We start from the raw sequence: 19,923 nt of genomic DNA, 5'->3' as shown, positions 1-19,923 counted from the left end.
TTAAAATTTTTTTATTTAATATGTAAATTCTTTATTTAATATTTGTGTTAAATTATTTAAGTAAAATTATTTTAGGTTGTATTACATATATAATATATGTAATAATAAATTTTATATATAATAATAAAATTTTTTTCATAATATATTTTTTTAACAAAAATCATGTTTTCAATCTTAAAAACTTTATCTTGGTTGAAACTAAAGAATTCTTAAAAATAGTTTTTTTTTTCATATTTATAACAATAGTAATTTTTTATCTTAAAAATATCATTTTTATTGCATTTTAAAAAATAAAATTTTTTGTATTTTTAATAAATCCACCTTTGTTATTTTTAAAATGTTATTTTTGTTGAATTCTAAAAAATAAAATTTTCATAATATATTTTTAACAATGATAACTTTTTAATTTTTAAAATATCATTTTTGTTGAAACTATAAAAAAATATATAAAATATTTATGTTTTTAAGATAAATAATATTATTTTTGTATTCTAAAATTTTAATTAAGAATAAGTGGGGGAAAATTTTTCATTTTTCACTAGAATCTAAAAAAATTTAGGGAGAGAAGGATTTTTATTCGCCCTTAATCTCTCCCTCTTTGATGTCGTTGAGAAAACAAAACTTTTAATATGGGGAAAATTTTTTCAAACCAAATTAAAAAGTCAAATAATGAAAAGTTAATTTTTGAAAGAAAAAATTAGATTTCGTCAACCAAATGCTATATGTTTGTCAATAAGCCAAATGCTCAGAAAGCAATCTCTTTTTTTTTTTTTTTTTTATCAAACTCTTAATTTTTTGCTAAAAAATGAAGATATATATTAATGCATTTTTTTGCACCTAAAAAATTTTTTATAAACATCTATTTTGTTGATAAAATTAATAAATTTATTAACATTTTTTGAATAATTATTTAGTTACATATATTAAAAATGATATATTTAATAATATTAATAATGATATAATTTTATCTTTTTTTAAGATATAAAATTTATCATCGATAATTGTAATAATATAGTAATATGTTATTTAAAATTTTATTTACAACTTTTTTATATATCATAAACTTTCTTTTAAAAGAATCCTAAATTCAAATGAGAAAAAACTGTAATCAAAATCACATGTGCCCCAGTATCACAGTGGCGGTTGTCGTTTTTGCTTTTTGAAAACTTAACAGTGGCAATGCATGTGCTCAGCAGCTCAGGTTGCCAATTTTACGGGCATCCCACATGCCCTCGCTTTGTGGACCCCTCTTTCGGTCTCTCTTTTTTCTCTCACTTTCACCTTTCTGTTTTTTTTTTTTTTTTTTAGCTTCTCAAAAATCAAAAGCGACATTTTTTTTTTCTACAAACTAGTATATATTGTCACAAAAAAAATAGTATATATTTATTATTACTTATTTTTAGAAAATTTCATGAAATAAATATGTTTCATAGGAGAACTATAATAAATTATAATTATGATACCATCATTACATAAAAAATTATTTTTAAATTGTTTTCATTTTATACTTTATCAATAAATAAATATTAATAAAATTGTTGAAGTTAGCATGTTATTATATTCTTATTTATGAAGCAAGTGACCACTCTCACAAATTAAAGTTTGAAAAAACTTAAACTATAACATGATTGCTTATTATAGTAACATGTTCACTAAATATAACTATAACATGATTGCTTGTTCTATTAACATGTTCACTGAATATAACTCGTATGAAAATGATATTTGGTAATTCATTTAGGTCTAGTTTAGCATTATTGTTAAAAAAAATTTATGTTTAAAAATTATTTTTGACCTAATCTCGATGCTAAATAATAAAATATATATAATTTTTCAGTTTAAAAATAAAGTTATGGTCTCTTATAGAGCATAGCTTGGAAACACAAATAAAAAAACTCCTCGAGAGGTGTTTTTGTAGTGAAAATTTTCATTTGAAATAAAAAATTACTATATTATTTTTATATTTTCTAATATTATATTATTTTATGTATATATTTTTAGACATGTCATTACTTACAACACTTTTTTATAATAATACTAAATACTTAAAATTTTTAATTACACTTTTTTCTATCATAGTTTTTAAACATAATTTTTCCAACCTAAACTTTTTTCAACTGCAACAAACCTTTAGTATTGATAAAAATATTCTCATGTGATAATTGCATTAGTATTCTTTTAACTTAAAATTATTATCGCTATTATATGATGAACTTATACTTTGATTTTATCTTACTTATTTTTTAACCATGGATGCCACAATAAAATATTGTTAGGTATAACATGAGACATATGGAGATACATGAGTAATCGAAATATGATTCATCACTCTAAGTGATCGAACAAATATCTTGTTACTCTTAAAAAACATTAAGTCATGAAATATTTGGCCTAAATGGAATAAAATTTTGAAAGAGTTCTTATCATGACGTACGAATCCTAGAACTTAACTGCTGGACTTAGGGAATAAAAAAATGGAGGTCAAAAAGCATTTGTAGTGAAAACCAAAATAAAGAGTCGATACCAATATTTTTTTGGTGTAATTGGCCATCCAAAATTTTTGTCATTTTAATAAAACATTTAAAATGAGTTTAATGTTTACTAAAAGAACATTTTGCAATTTGCAAAAATTAAAGTTGAGTTTGAGAGTCGATTAAGTATGGAGAAGAATTAATACTCCCACAACATCCGTCGAAAATAATACTAATTAATTACATGTTATCTTTAAATTTTGGTAAAAATAGTCTTATTTTAATGTTTATAAACTATTTTCTTTGTTTATTCCAAAAAGCTAACTCTTTTTTTTTTTAATTTTCTTTTGAAAGCAAATCATTTTTTATTTTATTTTTTTGAAACAAAATTATTTATTTTTGGATCAAAATTAAAATGTCCTAAATATCAACACTTCTTCCACTCTTTTATATTTAGGTATAATTTCAAAAATATCTTTAACTTAAAAATTTTTAAATCATCCCACAAAACCTAGATAATATCTCACATAAATAATAACTATTGAAAGTCTCTCTATATTTAGACAGATTCTCAGAGGTTATATTTACTTGAGATATTTATCTTATTATAAAGCACAAAACTGAGATAATATCTCACATTAAAAACTTTATTTATAAAAACCTATGCAATGTGCCTGAACATAATAATAATAATAATAATAATAATAATATAATATATGTATGATAATTAAACATGGATGATAAAATATGAATGCATGACAATTAAGGAATGCATGTAACAACAAAACAAAATAAAATACAAATGTATGAATGGGATTAAGTTGTTTTAGGGTTTAGGGTTAGTTTATGGTTTAGGGTTTAGGGATAGAGTTTTAGTTTAGATTTAGTGTTTAGGATTTAGGGTTTGGGGTTTGGTTTTAGGTTTAGGGTCTAGGTTTAGATTTAAGGTATAAGTTAAAGTTTAGGATTAGGTTTAAAGTTTGGGTTTAAGGTTAGGGGTTTATGTTTAGGTTTAGGTTTAGTGTTTAGGGTTTGGATTTGGAGTTTGGTTTTAGGGTTTGGGTTTGGGTTTAGGTTTAGGATTTGATTTGGGGTTTGGTTTTAGGTTTGGATTTAGAGTTTGAGATTTAAGATTTTAGTTTGGGGTTTGATTTTGGATTTAGGGTTCAGGTTTGGATTTGGAGTTTGAGATTTAGGGTTTTGGTTTGGGGTTTGGATTTGGGATTTGCATGGGAAATGCATATAACAAAATTACTGAAATGCCATTGATAAAAATGTATACTTTGATGCATGGGAATAATGTGACAAGAATTACCAAAAATATCATTAATGAAAATGCGAACTTCAATGCATGAATTATGTATGAAAACAAACATATTATAAACTTAGGCATATCTACAAATATATTACAAACTAAACATACATGCAACAATATGGTAAAAATGGATCAAACATCAAGGGTTTTAAAAATTTAAAGGCATGTTCTACCATCTTTTTTTTTTTTAATTTAAAACTTATGCAAACAATATAAAATCACCAAAAAGTCTACTAATCTCACATTTTTATTCATTGAGAATTTCATCAAATACATAAAAAATTACTTGAAGAACAAAGTAAGAACAAAAGCATTCAAAGATGAAGCAACCAACATATGTCCATAAGGCAAGTTAGGAAGTTTTGGCCAAGCATAAGGATGGCTAGGCCGAATACCAGTATGGTAAAACCATAAACATCCATCATTTTATTTAGTTAAATCATGTATCAAACACTCATTACACTATAATTAAAAGGTATTTTAATCACGAAAGAAATTTTATCAAATATGTAATAAATTAACTAGTAAGGAAACCATGAAAACTTATATACTTAGCCACTACATACAAACTACTAAACAAACCATTATGCATGCATTAAACATATGGAATAACACTTAAATAATTCATAAAATACTATTAAAAGCAAGAAAAACATCTAAAAAAGACTAAGAGAAAGTCAACCATGGTGGAACAATGTTCAACCAATCATCTAATGGCTTATAAGTAATAGTGAATTTTTTTTTTTTGCTTGATCATTTTTGTTTCAAACCAACTATTGTTTAGTTGGATAAAAACTTGAATCAAGCTTGATTTAAAAAGATGGACAACTATAGATTTTCTCATAAAAATAAAAATATTAAAGGATAAACAATAAGAAAATATGAAAAATGGTATGAGCTGATATGAAAATGCAATGAAAAAGACTAGAAATTATACCTTTACAAGCTTTTTCAATTTTTTTTTCTATTTTTCTATTTTTCTATTTTTTTATTTTTTTTCCTTTTTCATGCCATTTTTAGTTGCCTCCCTTTCTTCTTCAGTTCTAAATGATGAATAAATATCTCATGCAAAATGCATACAAGCCCTTAGATGTATTTTTCATCTAATAGCCATCTTTTTCTCCCTTATTTATTCTTACAAGCAACCATGTTTCACCATTGCATTTGACCCTTTAAGATCATCCCACTGTTTCAGAATATTCATGGCCAAAGATTGTATTTTTAATGCTACTGAAACCACAAGAAAGACCATTTTACCCCAATTAGAAAGTTTTTACCTTTTATACAATTTTCGTAGAAAACAATGTTTCCTTCTTCATTTTTGTGCTTTTAAAGCACCAAAAATCTTAAAATAATATGAAATTAGGATCTAAAAGTTTTCATAAAGAATCAACCTTGAGAAAATTAAATTATAAAAATATCCTTTAAGGGCATTTTACTAATTTCACATTTTTTAAGGTGTGATTAATGTTTTTTATACAATAAAAATCATCAAATAATACAAAATCATTATCTAGAGCATTTCGCAAAAAACAAACATTAGGAAGGTTAAATTACAAAATACCCTTTAAGGACATTTTAGAATTTCACACCTTTTAAGGTGCGATTAAAATTTTTAATGCATTAAAAATCATTAAATAATATAAAACCATAATATAGAGCATTTGGCAAAAAACCAACCTTGGAAAAGTGAAGTTACAAAAATACCTATAAGGGTAGTGTGATAATTTCACACCTCTTAAGGTATGATCAGAGTTTTTAATGCATCAAAAATTATAAAATAATATTTAAATGTAATTTAAAAGTTTTCACGAAAATCCAATATCAAAAAGGTAAAATTACAAAAGTACCCGTTTTGGTAATTTTATCATTTCCAAAGTGCAATCAGAGTTTTCTGTGCATTAAAATCACAAACTTCAATTCCAGTTCTTTATAAACTATTTGGTTGTAAATTTTGAAAAATTGACTAGAGTTCAATCCAGTTTGATTGATTTTAACTAATTTTGATCAAGTTTGACTTTGTTTCACCAAATCTAACCAAGTTCAATCTTGGGCATTTGGGTCAAATTGGTTTCAAATTTTATTTTGAAACTTGTCAAAATTAAATAAATGTTGGATATAAATTGAGTTGGATTTTAATAACTCTATAAATGGCTAGAATTTGTTAAGATAAAATTAGGTGTCTACAATTTTAACATTCATTCTTAGACTTAATGACTTCATGATTTAAAAATTACAATGGTCGGATACATATAGAGTACAAACCAATCCATGCTTTAGCTTTGCTAAGTTATGGTGATAAAAGGATAATAATTATATTGAGAAACTAGGTATAAATATGTTTGTCAAACCTCATTGACTTTGTCTTGAGAATTTTGTGGTCATAACTCATTATTAGATGACAACCAACCATAAGATTCATTAATCAGACAATTAATGATGAATTCAAAAGAGTTTGATTCATCTAATTCCAATGAATTAAGGATTATAATGTTTTATATTTATTGTTAACATATTAAGGAATTTAATGAGTTACACACATATAAAATGTGGCTTATGAAAGATTAAATCAAGTTAAAATGGAGGTCATTTTAATTAAAATAAGTTGGGAACTTCAAAGATTAAATTAAATAAATTAAAAATCCAAAAAAATAATTACGCAAATCCTAATAGGAATTGGATAAGGCAAGACACTACTCTATTTAAAAAGGGCTTGGCCCCTTAGTTAATATAATATTTTACTAATTTCATGTGATGAGAAAAATTTTTAAAAATAGAAATGCAACTACACACTATTAGCATATATGGTATTTTGTCAAAATTTCTTCCCTCATTCAAGAGAGTTCTTTCACTCCTTATTCATGTGGACTATTATTAAATGCTTAACACTTAAATAGTCGATGGTTTGTTACAACTTAATTTGATGATCCTGAATATGTTGTGTTTGGCATAAGTTAAGATATTTGTAAGTAAAATGGCTAATGTTATGAATGTCCACTAAATTATAGTGAAATGTTTAATGTAGTACTTGAATTTTAAAAATCTCAATGTGATACTTAAACTATGAATTTATTAACTAATGTGATACTCAACCTTAACGTAGTTAACTTTAAATTATGACATGTGACATATTAACAACCCTTTTAATACCAAATTACTTAATAGATTCATAGTTGAGATATTAAATTAGAGACTTTTAAAGTTCAAGTGTCATATTGAATATTTCACTATAGTTTAGGATCCATTCGTAACATTACCCTTGAGCAAAATTATGTTCTTACTTATGCTATGCATACTGTATGTTATATAATAGAGGGTAAAATACATTATTGGCAACTTAACTATGGTAATGTTTCTAAAATGGTCACCTAACTATTAAAATTTTTAATTTAGCTACTAAAATTTGAGTAAGTTTTTTTAGCTAAAAGGTGAAAATGCCTTTGAACTATAATTAAAAAATCATTTAAATCCTTAACATTTTATTACAATCAATTGAGTCCTTAATCTTCTATTCCAACTTAATTAAACCCTTAATTAGATGAAATTCAATCACGTGGAAAAATTGAACCAATTAATCCCTAAACTACAATCAATTGAACTATTAGAGGGATTTTAAAAAGAGAGATGGAAAGAAAATAAAAAAGAAAAGGAAAACAAAAAGAAGAATACTTTATTTTATTTTATTTTCACTATATTAATGATGCCACATGGCAAGCTTTCATCTATTTTATTGATGTCACATGAAATTTTATCTTAGTTGGCGAAAAAATTAATGGTGTTAACTTTTTGGATGTAAATAAATATTGGAATGGTTGATTAGTTGTAATAAAAAAGTGACTTAGATGATTTTTTATATAGCTTAAGGGCATTTTATATGTTTTAGCCTATTTTTTTTTGTTCACCTAGTCATTAGTTTTTAGTAGTATGTTGACATTATAATACCACGTTAGTTGTATGATGTCATGTGGTATTGTCACATCATTCGATATGTCATATAACATTACTAACATGATATTATAAATTTTGACAAATAAATTTTGCTGAAGTGATAATATCATATGGTGTCTAACAACTAGTATACTATTGTCATGTTATCACGTTATTAAATTCTAATGGTTGAGTAACTAAGAAAAACACTCACACAAATTTTAATAACTAAATTAAAAAATTTAATATTTTAATAACTATTTTAAAAATATGATTAATGATCTATTATATAATTTACCATATAATCAATGTATGATACTTGATTTTGAGAGTTCCTAGAGTAGAAAATTTTTTTACTGTGCCATGTTTACATGATACAAACATGATCAATGCCGAACCTATTTAGGGATTGAAATATTTATAACGTGAAAAAATAATTATACATTTTTAATTAATTAAAAATTAATATGCATGATTTATATATAATTGGGAATGAAATTTAATAACTGGATTAATGAAACAAAATTTGTATAAAAATATTAAATGGTGTAAATCTCATCATCATTATATATATATGTATGTATAATAAAAAAAAAAAAAACAAGTATCTTGCTACTTGTTTAATGTTTTTTTTTTTTTTTTGGCCGGTGTTTAATGATTTGTAACTAATGTGAGGATGCATGTGTTAGGAAATTTAATTATGGAAGCATAGATTAATGGATTTTCAGCTTTGAGTAATTGGTTTTTTTGTTGATTAATTAAGTGGAATTAGATAAACATTAGTACTAATAATCACACATTAATCCAGACGATGGAATGATGATTGAAATTCAGGATTATATATCTGGAGCTGATGCATGCGGTGACACAATTCATGCAAAGCATTTATTACTCCGCCATCTATTACTAATTCTGTCACCGCATGACTATTTGTGAATAATTCAAGCCAAAGTCAAATTATGTCAATGATTTTTGTTCTATACGAAAGTTTGGAATTTAGTTTTTTTTTTATTGTAATTTATATAAATTTAATTTTTATATTATTTGGATTCAATAATTCCGGTCTTTCCCTTTAAAGGTGTCAAAATTTCTGTTAAATTCGATAATGTGACAGTTAGAGTTACTGATATTTACATTAAGTGGATTTATGTGGCACTTTTATTGACTTAGATTTAGAGGGATGTTGATGTGGATTAGATGACATGTCACATAAGATGTTTTTAATCCAATTCAACATTTCATTTAATTTTTTCAAAAAATTTAATAATTAATATTTTTGTATAGTAAAAAAATTTTTAACTAAAAGGAAAGAAATCTGCAAGAACAAAAAAAAAAAATCTAAACTCCTAAAATTAAATCCCCAAATCTTGTTTAATCCTAAAATCCAAATAAAAAATCTCTCATGCAAATCCCACAAACCCTTACCTAAAGATGGAATAGATGGGAAACAACGGATAACTGCGTTCTTTGCTTGACCCTCTTGCAAATCCTAGCTCCTCATTCTTCTCTCTATAATGTATATTCACTTTTTTTAATTACGACAAATTTTTAATTTTCTTACCAAAGAGGATTTCTGGTCTGTCTTTTCATTTTCTGTTCTTCAAAGGGTAAAATTTTCATGGAATTTTCGAGTTGCTTTGGTTAGTTTAAAGTTTTAAGGTTTGATACATGATTCTAGGATGTTTCTGCATTGGCTTTTGACATCAAGAATCTCATAGACCATCCGATTTTGATGATATCCCAGAGGTAGTTGATGCTCGAGTCACAAACGAGATAAACACTTGTCTCCTTGTAGATTTCCGACCTAAAATGATCAGAGAGGCCTTTAAACAAATACACCCAATGAAAGCTCCAGAACCAATGGTATGTCTACTATCTTTTACCAAATTTATTGGCACATAATAAGGGAGGATGTGGCAGATTTTTGTTTATCCTGTCTGAACAATGAAGGGGATATCATTACTGAAAAAAAAAAAAAAACAAATATTGTCCTCATCCCAAAAATTAAAAACCCTAGATCTATGACAACTTTTGACCCATAAATCTCTATAATGTCCTCTAGAAGATAATGCCAAAGTCCTTGTAAATAGGTTTAAACATGTTCTACCTTTCCGTATTAGTGAATATCAGAGTGTATTTGTCCTAGGTAGACTGGTTGCTGGTAACATACTAATAGCCTATGAGTTGCTGCATACCTAAAGATGAAGAGGAGAGGAAATGATAGCCTTGTAGCCATTAAACTAGATATGAGCAAAGCCTACGATAGGGTGGAATGGTCTTTTTTAGAAGCCATAATGGGGAAGCTTGGTTTTCATAATCCGTGGATTAGTTTAATCATGAAATGTATATCCTCAATCTCATATTCTGTTATTTTTAATGGCTTTTTGACTAACAATTTCAGACAAGGGAGAGGTCTTAGGCAAGGAGACCCCCTATCACCATAACTGTTTTTGATATGTACAGAAGCTTTCTCAACATTGTTTACTAGATACCAAAGTGAAGAATGGATAAATGGTGTATGTGCTAGTTGGAGTGGTCCTCGAATCATTTACATTTTTTTCACAGTTAACAGCTTGCTTTTCTTTAAAGCACAATAAGAAGAAAGCGAGATGGTGAAACATGTGATTAAGAGACATGGAGAAAGTTCGGGACAAACAAGTAAATATGAAAAAGTCTTTATTGTTTTTCAGCTGAAATGCAATAGCAGTTAGTCAAGAGAGTGTCAAGCAGATTTTTGAAATCCAAGTCACTCACAATCCTAAGAAATATTTAGGGTTACCAATAATGGTGGCTAAAGGCAAAAAAAGAGCTTTCTGGGACATAAATAACCATATAAAGATAAAGATAGAACAATGGGGCCTAAATGTTTGTCTTAAGGAGGAAAGGAGGTTTTTATCAAAGCCATTCCTCAAGCCATACCATCATATGCCATGAATTATTTCCTTACCCGAAAAGACTCGACCAGAAGATAAACAACCTTGTAAGTAATTACTGGTGGAGTGCAAAAGCTGGAAAAAGAGGCATGCACTAGATGAATTGGAAGAAACTATGCCAAAGTAAAAGGAATGGGGCATGGGGTTTTGTGACATGGAAAGCTTCAACCAAGCACTACTTGTGAAACGAGGGTGGCGTCTGCTAAAGCAAGGGGACACAGTGATGCATAAGGTGTTAAAGGCTAAATATTTTCCCAACACAACCTTTTTAAAATCATCCCTTGGGTCAAATCCCTCGTACACTTGGCGGAGCATTTGGACAGCTAAAAATGAGCTAGCTCTAGAACGACGCTGGAGGATTGGAGATGGGACCAAGGTAAATATTTGGCATGATCGATGGTTGCCAACAAATACGAAATTAGTCTATGAAGACAGGCATAGCAACTTAAGAAAGGTTGCTTGTGTATCAACGCTCAGTGACCACTAAACAATGAGGCGGAAGATGGACATAGTGCACAGTAACTTTGATAGAGATAAGGCGGACACAATATGCAGCATACCATTAAGTCGAATGGAAAATGAGGATAGTGTGGGGAGAAGACACAACAGGTAGCTACACCCTTGAGGAGTGCTTACAAGTTGTTTATACGCAAGGCGCAAAGTGCGCAACCTGAACAGCAACAAAATGACTCAAGAGGGACTGTATGCAATGGCATATTCCGGACCAAGTTATGGAAGGCAAGAGTCCCTAACAAAGTGAAAATATTTGGATGGAGGTTAAACCACGGTATATTACCAAGTTATAGTAACCTCATAAAACGAGGTATTTAAGTTCAAACTTTATGCCCAAGATGTAAAAAGCAATATGAGACCATGTTGCATGCAATTAAGGAATGTAGGGAAGCAAAACAAACATGGGAAATGGTCGGAGTTGACAGAAAATGGACTGAGATTGCTCTTGATGCAGACGAGAGTTGGCTTGCCAAAATAGCAGATGTGGTGGACCACGATAACGTCGAGAAAGGTTTGGTGATTTGCTGGGCTATATGGCATAAAAGAAATTTGTTTGTAAAAAACAACGAAAGAAACACCCCACAAGCTGCTGCACAGTTTGCTACCGAATATATTAAGGACTTCAAGAAGACACAAGAAATTGTTGTAGGTATGACATCTAATGACACTGGGAACTGGGTTGCTTCACCAGGAGATATGGTTAAAGTTAATTTTGATGGTGCATTAAATGCAACAGATGGGATAAGAGGTTTAGGGGTCGTGATACAAAGAAGTGTTGTTATTGTAGTTAGAGCATCATCCACCATATTAGAGGGAGTTAAGGACCCTCTTGTAACAAAAACATTTGCAGCGGTAAGGGCACTAGATTTTGTCAAGGACCTGGGACTCTAAACAGTCACATTAGAGGGTGATGCATTACGAATAACCAATGCACTGAACAAGCAGGGGAAAGATTTGTCTGATGTTGGCTACTTCTTGGATGAAGCTCAAAATCTTCAACAGAGTTTTTGATCTGTCAAAGTTAAGCATGCTAAGCGCAAGACCAATGAAGCAGCCCATAAGCTAGCTAATCATGTTCTTATATATAGATTGTACTTGTACTGGGTGGAGGAATGCCCGGCCATGATTCAACCCATTTTTGGGTCTTGATTTATATTCTTCGTTTGAGTATTTGGTGGAAGGAAAATGTTGTGAAGCTGACTTGGGGTGGCTTTTTCTTTTTCAAAATATTTGGATGTTGTGTTGTTGTCTGGAAACTTTTGCTGAGAGTATTTTCTAGCTTTCGGTTTAGGGAATTCAAAAGGATTTAGGGATTTAAATTTGATAGAAAGAAAAAATAGGCAAAGGCAAGTGTCACGGACCTAAGGGGAAGTCTTGAATCTCACATCAAACATAATAGGAAGGTCACTAGGGTATAAAAGGGTTCACAACATCTCCGTCTTGTGAGGCGCCTTTTGTAGGACAAAACCGTGAGGCTAGGGAACCAAAACAGACAATACCTCATAAGGGTGTGAACCGTGACGATTAGGCTGATCCGGGACGCCGGAAGGGTGAATGCCCGGGTCCCAAAGCCGCGCGGGTTCGGAGCTTAAGTCTCGACCCGTGACAAGTGGTATCAGAGTCAGTCCTAAACCGTTCGATCCACGTCAAGTACCTCGAGGGAGGTAGGCAGGGTGGTCAGCCTCCGTGACGAAGACGTCACGAGGTTGAGTGCAAGAGAATGTCACGGACCTAAGGAGAGTCCTGAATCCCACATCAAACATAATAGGAAGGTCACTTGGGTATAAAAGGGTTCACACCATCTTCATCTTGTGAGGCGCCTTTTGTAAGATAAAATCGTGAGGCCAGGAGGTCAAAGCGGATAATACCTCACAAAGATGTGAATCGTGGTGGTTAGGTTGATCTGGGAGATCGGAAGAGTGAATGCTCGAATCTCAAAATCGCGTTGATTCGAAGTTTAAGTCTCAACCCGTGACACAAGCACATATCGAGAGGTGAGAAGGATGGAATGCCCACAGTTTTTTTCTTTTTTTGGAGATTTAAATCACGGGTCAAATATTAGATATAGGCTTTTCGGGATATATTTTGAAAAGATCGACTTAGTTAGAATTGTAAAAAGACACAATAAATAATTTTTTTTTTGGGGATTTTTTCTATCACTGATGACTAGAGTTCACCGGCGGGGAGCATCAACGGGATCTACGATATTTGTTGGTTACTATGAAAGCATGAATTTTCTGGCCACTGGGTGTCTAAGTTTAGTGGTTGCTATGTGTGTGATTTTTAATTTGTTTTTGTTTTATTTTTTCAATTTCATACTTTTTTAATAGTTAAAAAATAAATAAAACTATTTAATTTAAAATTTTTTAAAAATTTGACATGACATTAATTGTCATGCCAAATGGTATTTTAAAGTTCAAGTCATCGCTAGAAATAATTTCAACAAATTAATATATCACATCTAGTAAATCAATTTACACATCACTCACTCACTCGCCATGTTAACAATTTTAATAAAAAATTTTTAATGATATTTGTGACTGGATTGTAATTATTAAATTAAAATAATAAAAAAATTAAATTTATAAAAATTATAATAAAAAGGATTAAATTTTAATCTTTTAATAGTACAAAAATGTATGAGATAATTTGACCTGAAGCAAATTTTTCGAATAATCATGGCCGCATGACCTATTATAAAAGAAAAAAAAAAAGTGAAAATGGATCAGTAACTTGCCAACATTTGCAGACTACGCATCTCCATGACCACAATAGCAAGCACACGAGCATCGATGTTTCAACTTCCAACATGTTTTCAAATGCTACTAGATTTTAAAATCTTGGCCTACCCCACAACCGCCTCAGATGTAGGCATATAGATTAGATTAATATATTGGCTGTACTAACATTTCTATTATTATAAATAGTAGACAAAAGTAAAAATTGTGATGTCTTTTTGGTCTCCTTGGTTAAAGTGAAATTCACATTAAAACCAACAATTATCAGAGTAGAATGCAATTTCTACATTGAAATCAAACCCTACACAAAGCCTCACCCCTCCTTCTAAATGGTAATTCTTCATTCTTCTCTCTCTCTCTCTGGTAATGCTCTAGAACCTTTGAGAGTTTTCAAAGTTTGTTTCTGCCATTTGTTCCTGTTAGACAAGCGTTTTTCTTTCCCTTTCGTTATTGTGGTTTCTAAATGTTAGATTCATGCTGCACAGAAATATGCCTTCAACACTTTGGATTCTGTTGCTGGGTATCTTGTTTATGGTCTCTGGAACAATAGGAACTCCCCCTAAGAGGCCTGTAGCGGTCCCATTCGGGAGAAACTATATGCCTACTTGGGCTTTTGATCACATTAAGTACTATAATGGAGGCTCCGAGATTCAGCTGCACCTTGACAAATACACTGGTATAAATACAATCAACTACTCTTTGAGTCTTCTCTTCCCATAAAATTATAATACCTGATGTTTCTATCCTCCTATAATATCTTAATATATGTTCTTTTATGAAAGGAACTGGTTTCCAGTCAAAAGGATCTTACCTGTTTGGCCATTTCAGTATGCAAATGAAGCTAGTTCCTGAAGATTCTGCTGGAACTGTTACTGCGTTCTATGTGAGTAAAATTGCTGTCCGACTGCTGAGACTGTTAGTGCCTTCTATGCAAATGAAGCAGAATTTTTTGGTTCATTTATTTGAAGGCTTTTCTTTTCCAATCCAACCAATAAATACAACTATTCGACTATTGTTTTACTGTGCTTAGCATTTATTATTTGATCTGTTGCAGTTATCTTCTCAAAATTCGGAGCATGATGAGATAGATTTTGAGTTCCTGGGAAACAGGACAGGCCAGCCATACATTCTGCAGACGAATGTGTTCACAGGTGGAAAGGGAGACAGAGAACAGAGGGTTTATCTTTGGTTTGACCCGACCGAAGAGTACCACTCTTACTCTGTTCTGTGGAACATGTATCAGATCGTGTGAGTGTCCTGTTTACTATCATCTTCAAACCGCCCAAATCTCCGAACCCTTTCAGTTTTGACTTTTTATTTACTAGAATATAATCATGCATAAATCTATGATTAGTAGTTTCTACATCTATTTGCTTTCAACTTTCTATAGTATTTTTTTTTTTACAAAAGATACTCTATTGTGAGATAAAAGAGATTGAGGACATTAAAATTTAACCTCACACTTTTTTGCTTATTAAATGTCACTTCATGAATATGGTAACATGAACCCACTAACTGCATTATAACTTTCTTGTGTATTTGAGTTGATAGAATGACATGTTCCAGCAATCTTATCATAGGGATTATTATTATTTTTTTTTTTGAAATAAAGCGATTCATTAATTTAAGTGAACAAACTTTATCACAAATCAAATCAAACACCCTGTTAACGCAAACTCAAGTTTGGTAATTTTTCATTCTAAATATAGCAGTGTTTGAAAACTATGGACAGATTCTTTGTGGACGACGTACCAATCAGAGTGTTTAAAAACTGCAAAGATTTGGGGGCGAGATTCCCATTCAACCAGCCAATGAAGATATACTCGAGCCTGTGGAACGCGGATGACTGGGCCACCAGGGGTGGGCTTGAGAAGACCGACTGGTCCAAGGCTCCTTTTATAGCCGCCTACAAGGGCTTCTACATTGATGGGTGTGAGTCCTCCGTGGAATCCAAGTTCTGTGCCACACAGGGCAAGCGGTGGTGGGACCAGAAGGAGTTCCAGGACCTTGATTCCTATCAATGGAAGAGGCTCCGCTGGGTCCGCAACAAGTTCACCATTTACAATTATTGCACCGATCGGGTGAGATACCCTACCATGCCTCCCGAGTGTAGTAGAGACGGAGACGTTTAATTCATCACCAAATCAAAAGCCCCATGTTGCCGGTACCATATAAGATCAATCTTGTTTTTTTAGCTCGACTGATAGGGTTTGTCTTCATTCATGTGTTTCTACCTTCATTGGATGCCCTTTTTTATTGATATCAATTAATTTTCTGTAATTTTAGTCAAAATGTTTGTTATCATTGTCATGATAATATTAAACCATACTAATAGTATTATTTTTGTGTTTATGCACGGTGCATAAAATTATGATGAATAAGGATAAAATAAGATAAGTGCATTGGTTATATAATGTTTAAGGATAAGATGACATTTTTTTTATATCTTATATACCATGCTTAGTACGTAAAAAAATAGAAGGATATATAGGATGATTTTTTTTTTCAATAATCAAAATTTTTTCTTAAAAATATATGTAATTGAGGTTTATAATTTTATGCTTATTATATTATTTAATTTTTGTGAACAAAATTATATAATTTAAATCTATATAATTATATTTAACTTTTTCAAAGGAAATAATTTTATCCATATTTTCTTTAAATTTTTTTCTTTCACTTTTTCTTTTCTTCCCACCTCACCCGAAGGCACTCATCAAACACCGAGGGTTGGATCTGCGCCTTGCCACTCTATCATGGTAATCAAGATTGTTGTTGGCGTGAGAAGGCGAAGGGCCTCAACTCGCGTGAGGCGCTAGATTCTGTCGCTTATATTGCCCACTGTCAATCTGGCATCTAGAGCTCCAATTTTGTCAATTGTTAGTTGTGTTAAATGAAGAGAGTGGTTAGCCTTTCATTGGCGTGAAACTTGGCCACGGATGGAGGGAAAGTGGAAGGAGGAAAAATTAAAAGAGGGAAAGAAAAAAGTGTGGAAACATGAGAAAAAGAAAAAAAAAATAGTATTTAGGGCTACCCAATCAAATAATTTTATATGTTATTTTATAATTATCTTAAGGCAACTTTTATATACGAGTTTCAGGAGAAAAGCAACTAGTATTTACCATCCATTCTCATGAGATTAAAAAAAAATAATCCTTTCATTTTGAGGGAAGATTAAGTGATTTTATAGAAGGATGGCAAATCTTCTTTGCATCTGAGTGTACATATGGGATTAAATGATTATTTTCTTATCTTATCTATTGCCCTAAACAACAAACATAATATGTGATTAGCTAGGAAAATTGTTTTTCTTTAATTTTTAAATAATAGAAAGCTGTTTGAAAAGAAAGTATATATTGATAAATTATAATATTCTCTTATTTATTATAAACATTTTGAATCATAAATATTTTAAAAAATGTAAAAAAGTTAAGAAAAGAAGGAAAAAGAGGAAGAATGAGAAGATTTTTTTTGTATTTCTCAAACCAAAAATACTTGTTAAAAATGATTTATTTAAGCTTACTTAAAAGTTTAATTGTTGTTTTAAAGTAAATTTATTTATCTTGGACTCAATATAGTTTTGATTCTATTAGTTTTAAAAAATGTATTAATTAGAGAAAGTTGTTTTATAAAAGTAAGGTTTTACTATAGTTACTTTGCTTTAATTTATGTATTAATTTATAAAGTTTCACTATTTGAGTTATTTATTAGTAGAAAGCTAATTGAATTTACTTTCTAATGGAGCAAACAAAATTGAAATATGAGTTTTCTAAGTGAAGATATTTCATTTTTACTAAAGATTGTGCAAATTGTTTGATAACTATGAAAAGAGTAGTTTTGAAATTTTACTACATTTTTATACATTTATTCACATGTTGAACTTTATATGAATAGCCCATTAAATCTAGTTTCTAAATTTTCAAATGGATTATAATTCTAAGTTCTGTAAATTAAGAAATGGTCAATTTAGTAAGTACTGCGTAAGTAGTATTGATCAATTTTGGTAAAAAATTTATCAACTAGCTTTCAACAACTATATTTTTTAAATTTAAATTGAAGGGCTAGTTTTTTAAAACAAATAATGGCTCTTTTCACCTCCCAATTAACTCCAATGGCTTTCCCATTATAAGTAAAGCCTCACCATCGCCTTTGAACATATGAAAAAAGATTTCAAGAGCACAAAATCAAGAAATTCAAGAGCTTTCAAGTCTATAATGCTTTAATTCCATATCCCTTAGTAAATCTTGTAACCAGTCTTTATTTGTATCTTTATGATTGCACTTAAGCTTTGCAAACACTTGCTTATTAGATGTTTCATTAGTTTGCAAAAGCCTTTATATTGAAAGTGGATTTGTAAATCAAGGGCAAGGCGCCCTCTTAAGTTGTTTGCTTTAAGGATTAGGTAGAATCCTTAAAGCGATAGAGGCCGTTATCTTAACCTTTAAAAGAAAGGGATTATAAATGTTATAATTTAGCTTAGAAACAGTATTTTGTAAAAAGATTGATTACTAGTGAGTTGGGCTTCGCTAAGAAGGCTGTATTGGTATGTGCCTTTTAAGCCAATTTATATTTTGGCTAAGATTGTGAAAGCTTAAAATTTTAAGTTGATTGGCTTAAAGGGATAGTTGATTGTCTCAATTTTAAGCTTTCACAAAGGTCTTATTTTTTTATCATTAAACTTATATACATATATTTCAATGTTAATGCTTATATGATAAAAGTCCTCAAAATATGAATAAAGTTTTACAAGGGAATTACGATAAGATTGTAATCATGAGATCATCATTGCATAAAAGCTATATGTTCTAAAATTATTTTTAGTCAATGCTTTATCAATAAGAGAATATTAACAAAAGTTGTTGAGACTAGCACATGATTATGCTCTTACTTATGAAGCAAGTAGTCGAACTCATAAGTTAAAGTTTAAGTAAGCTTGAGTTAACATGTTGGTGCTTGTTACGAGAACCAATTCACTGAACATGATCCGATATGAGAATGTTATATGGTAGTTCATATAGTGTCTAAAGCTACATTCTCATGTGATAGTTATATAAGTGATTATTTGACTTAGGATTATTCATGATCCTATATGATGAAGTTAAACTTTGACTTTTCTTTACTTATGGTTCTAACAAAAAATACTTCAATCAAGTATTGTTGAGTATAACACGAGGCATACCAAAATGCATGAAGTAATCAAGATGGGATTCATTACCTTGTGTGATCAAGAGAGTATCTTAACTAAGCTTGATTGAATTAACTTAAAAAATCTTTGACCAAAGTAAAATAAAAGTTTAGAATTGTTCTAAAGCTCATTTGTGAGTTAATGTTAAGGATAAAAGTTAACATGGTTGAGTAAGTCTAAACCATACTCAGTGTTCAGACTGAGATACTATGTGATGAAAGGATATTAATTATACACTAAAACATTTCATAAATAGGTTATCAAGTCATATTTACTTTTCTTTAGCAATAGCATTGATCATGATCTATAAACATAAGGTTGGCTAATTAGAGAATTGGTAATGAAGATAAAAAGTTTATTTTATCTATAATCGAATACTAACGTTTACAATGCTTGTGTTTATTGCCAACATGCTAAAGAACCTAATGGGTTACATGCAATATGACAATTGTGAAAGCTTAAAATTGAGACAAATTAAGTTGGACTTAATTTGATTCATATGACCAAAACTAGAGGAAATAAAAACAAAAGAAATAGTTTCATTTATTTGGGACATTCGGCTAGTATAAGGTTAATTGTGAAAATTTATATTGCAAGCATTAAACCTAACATAGCCAAGCATTAAACCTAACGTAGCCAAATGCTTTTTCTATAAAAAGAACATCAAGCTGTTCCCCCTTGGAACAAGAAAGAAGAAAAAGAAAATAAAGTTTTACTTAATAAAATATAAGAGGTCTTGCAAACACTTACTAGCTATAGTGTAAATTCACCAAACCTTAGAAAAGGCTATTTCACAATAGTTCGTGTGGATCATCATTAGATGCTGAACACTTGGGCAACT

General features: G+C 29.9%; 1 protein-coding gene across 3 annotated transcripts; it reads left to right on the top strand.

Moving 5' to 3' along the window:
* The first annotated feature begins 14,097 nt into the window (after positions 1-14,097).
* LOC111300610 (xyloglucan endotransglucosylase protein 34-like) lies at positions 14,098-16,247 on the top strand. Of its 3 annotated transcripts, none has more exons than XM_022896236.2 (5): positions 14,098-14,229; positions 14,383-14,573; positions 14,680-14,780; positions 14,952-15,145; positions 15,630-16,247. In XM_022896236.2, the coding sequence occupies exons 2-5, from the start codon at positions 14,387-14,389 to the stop codon at positions 16,027-16,029; spliced, it is 882 nt and encodes a 293-aa protein (XP_022751971.1). In that variant the 5' UTR covers positions 14,098-14,229; positions 14,383-14,386; the 3' UTR covers positions 16,030-16,247. The 3 variants fall into 3 exon arrangements, with proteins under 3 accessions (XP_022751971.1, XP_089603812.1, XP_022751970.1); XM_089747686.1 differs by having other exon boundaries at positions 14,143-14,260; XM_022896235.2 differs by lacking the exon at positions 14,098-14,229 and having other exon boundaries at positions 14,251-14,573.
* The last annotated feature ends 3,676 nt before the right edge of the window (positions 16,248-19,923 follow it).

The sequence above is a fragment of the Durio zibethinus genome, chromosome 18 (assembly GCF_047325235.1).
Source record: "Durio zibethinus cultivar Kanyao isolate XHJ-2024 chromosome 18, ASM4732523v1, whole genome shotgun sequence".
Taxonomy (NCBI): Eukaryota; Viridiplantae; Streptophyta; class Magnoliopsida; order Malvales; family Malvaceae; genus Durio; species Durio zibethinus.
The sequence above is the reverse complement of the archived record's forward strand: the minus strand, read 5'-3'. Positions and strand labels throughout refer to the sequence as shown.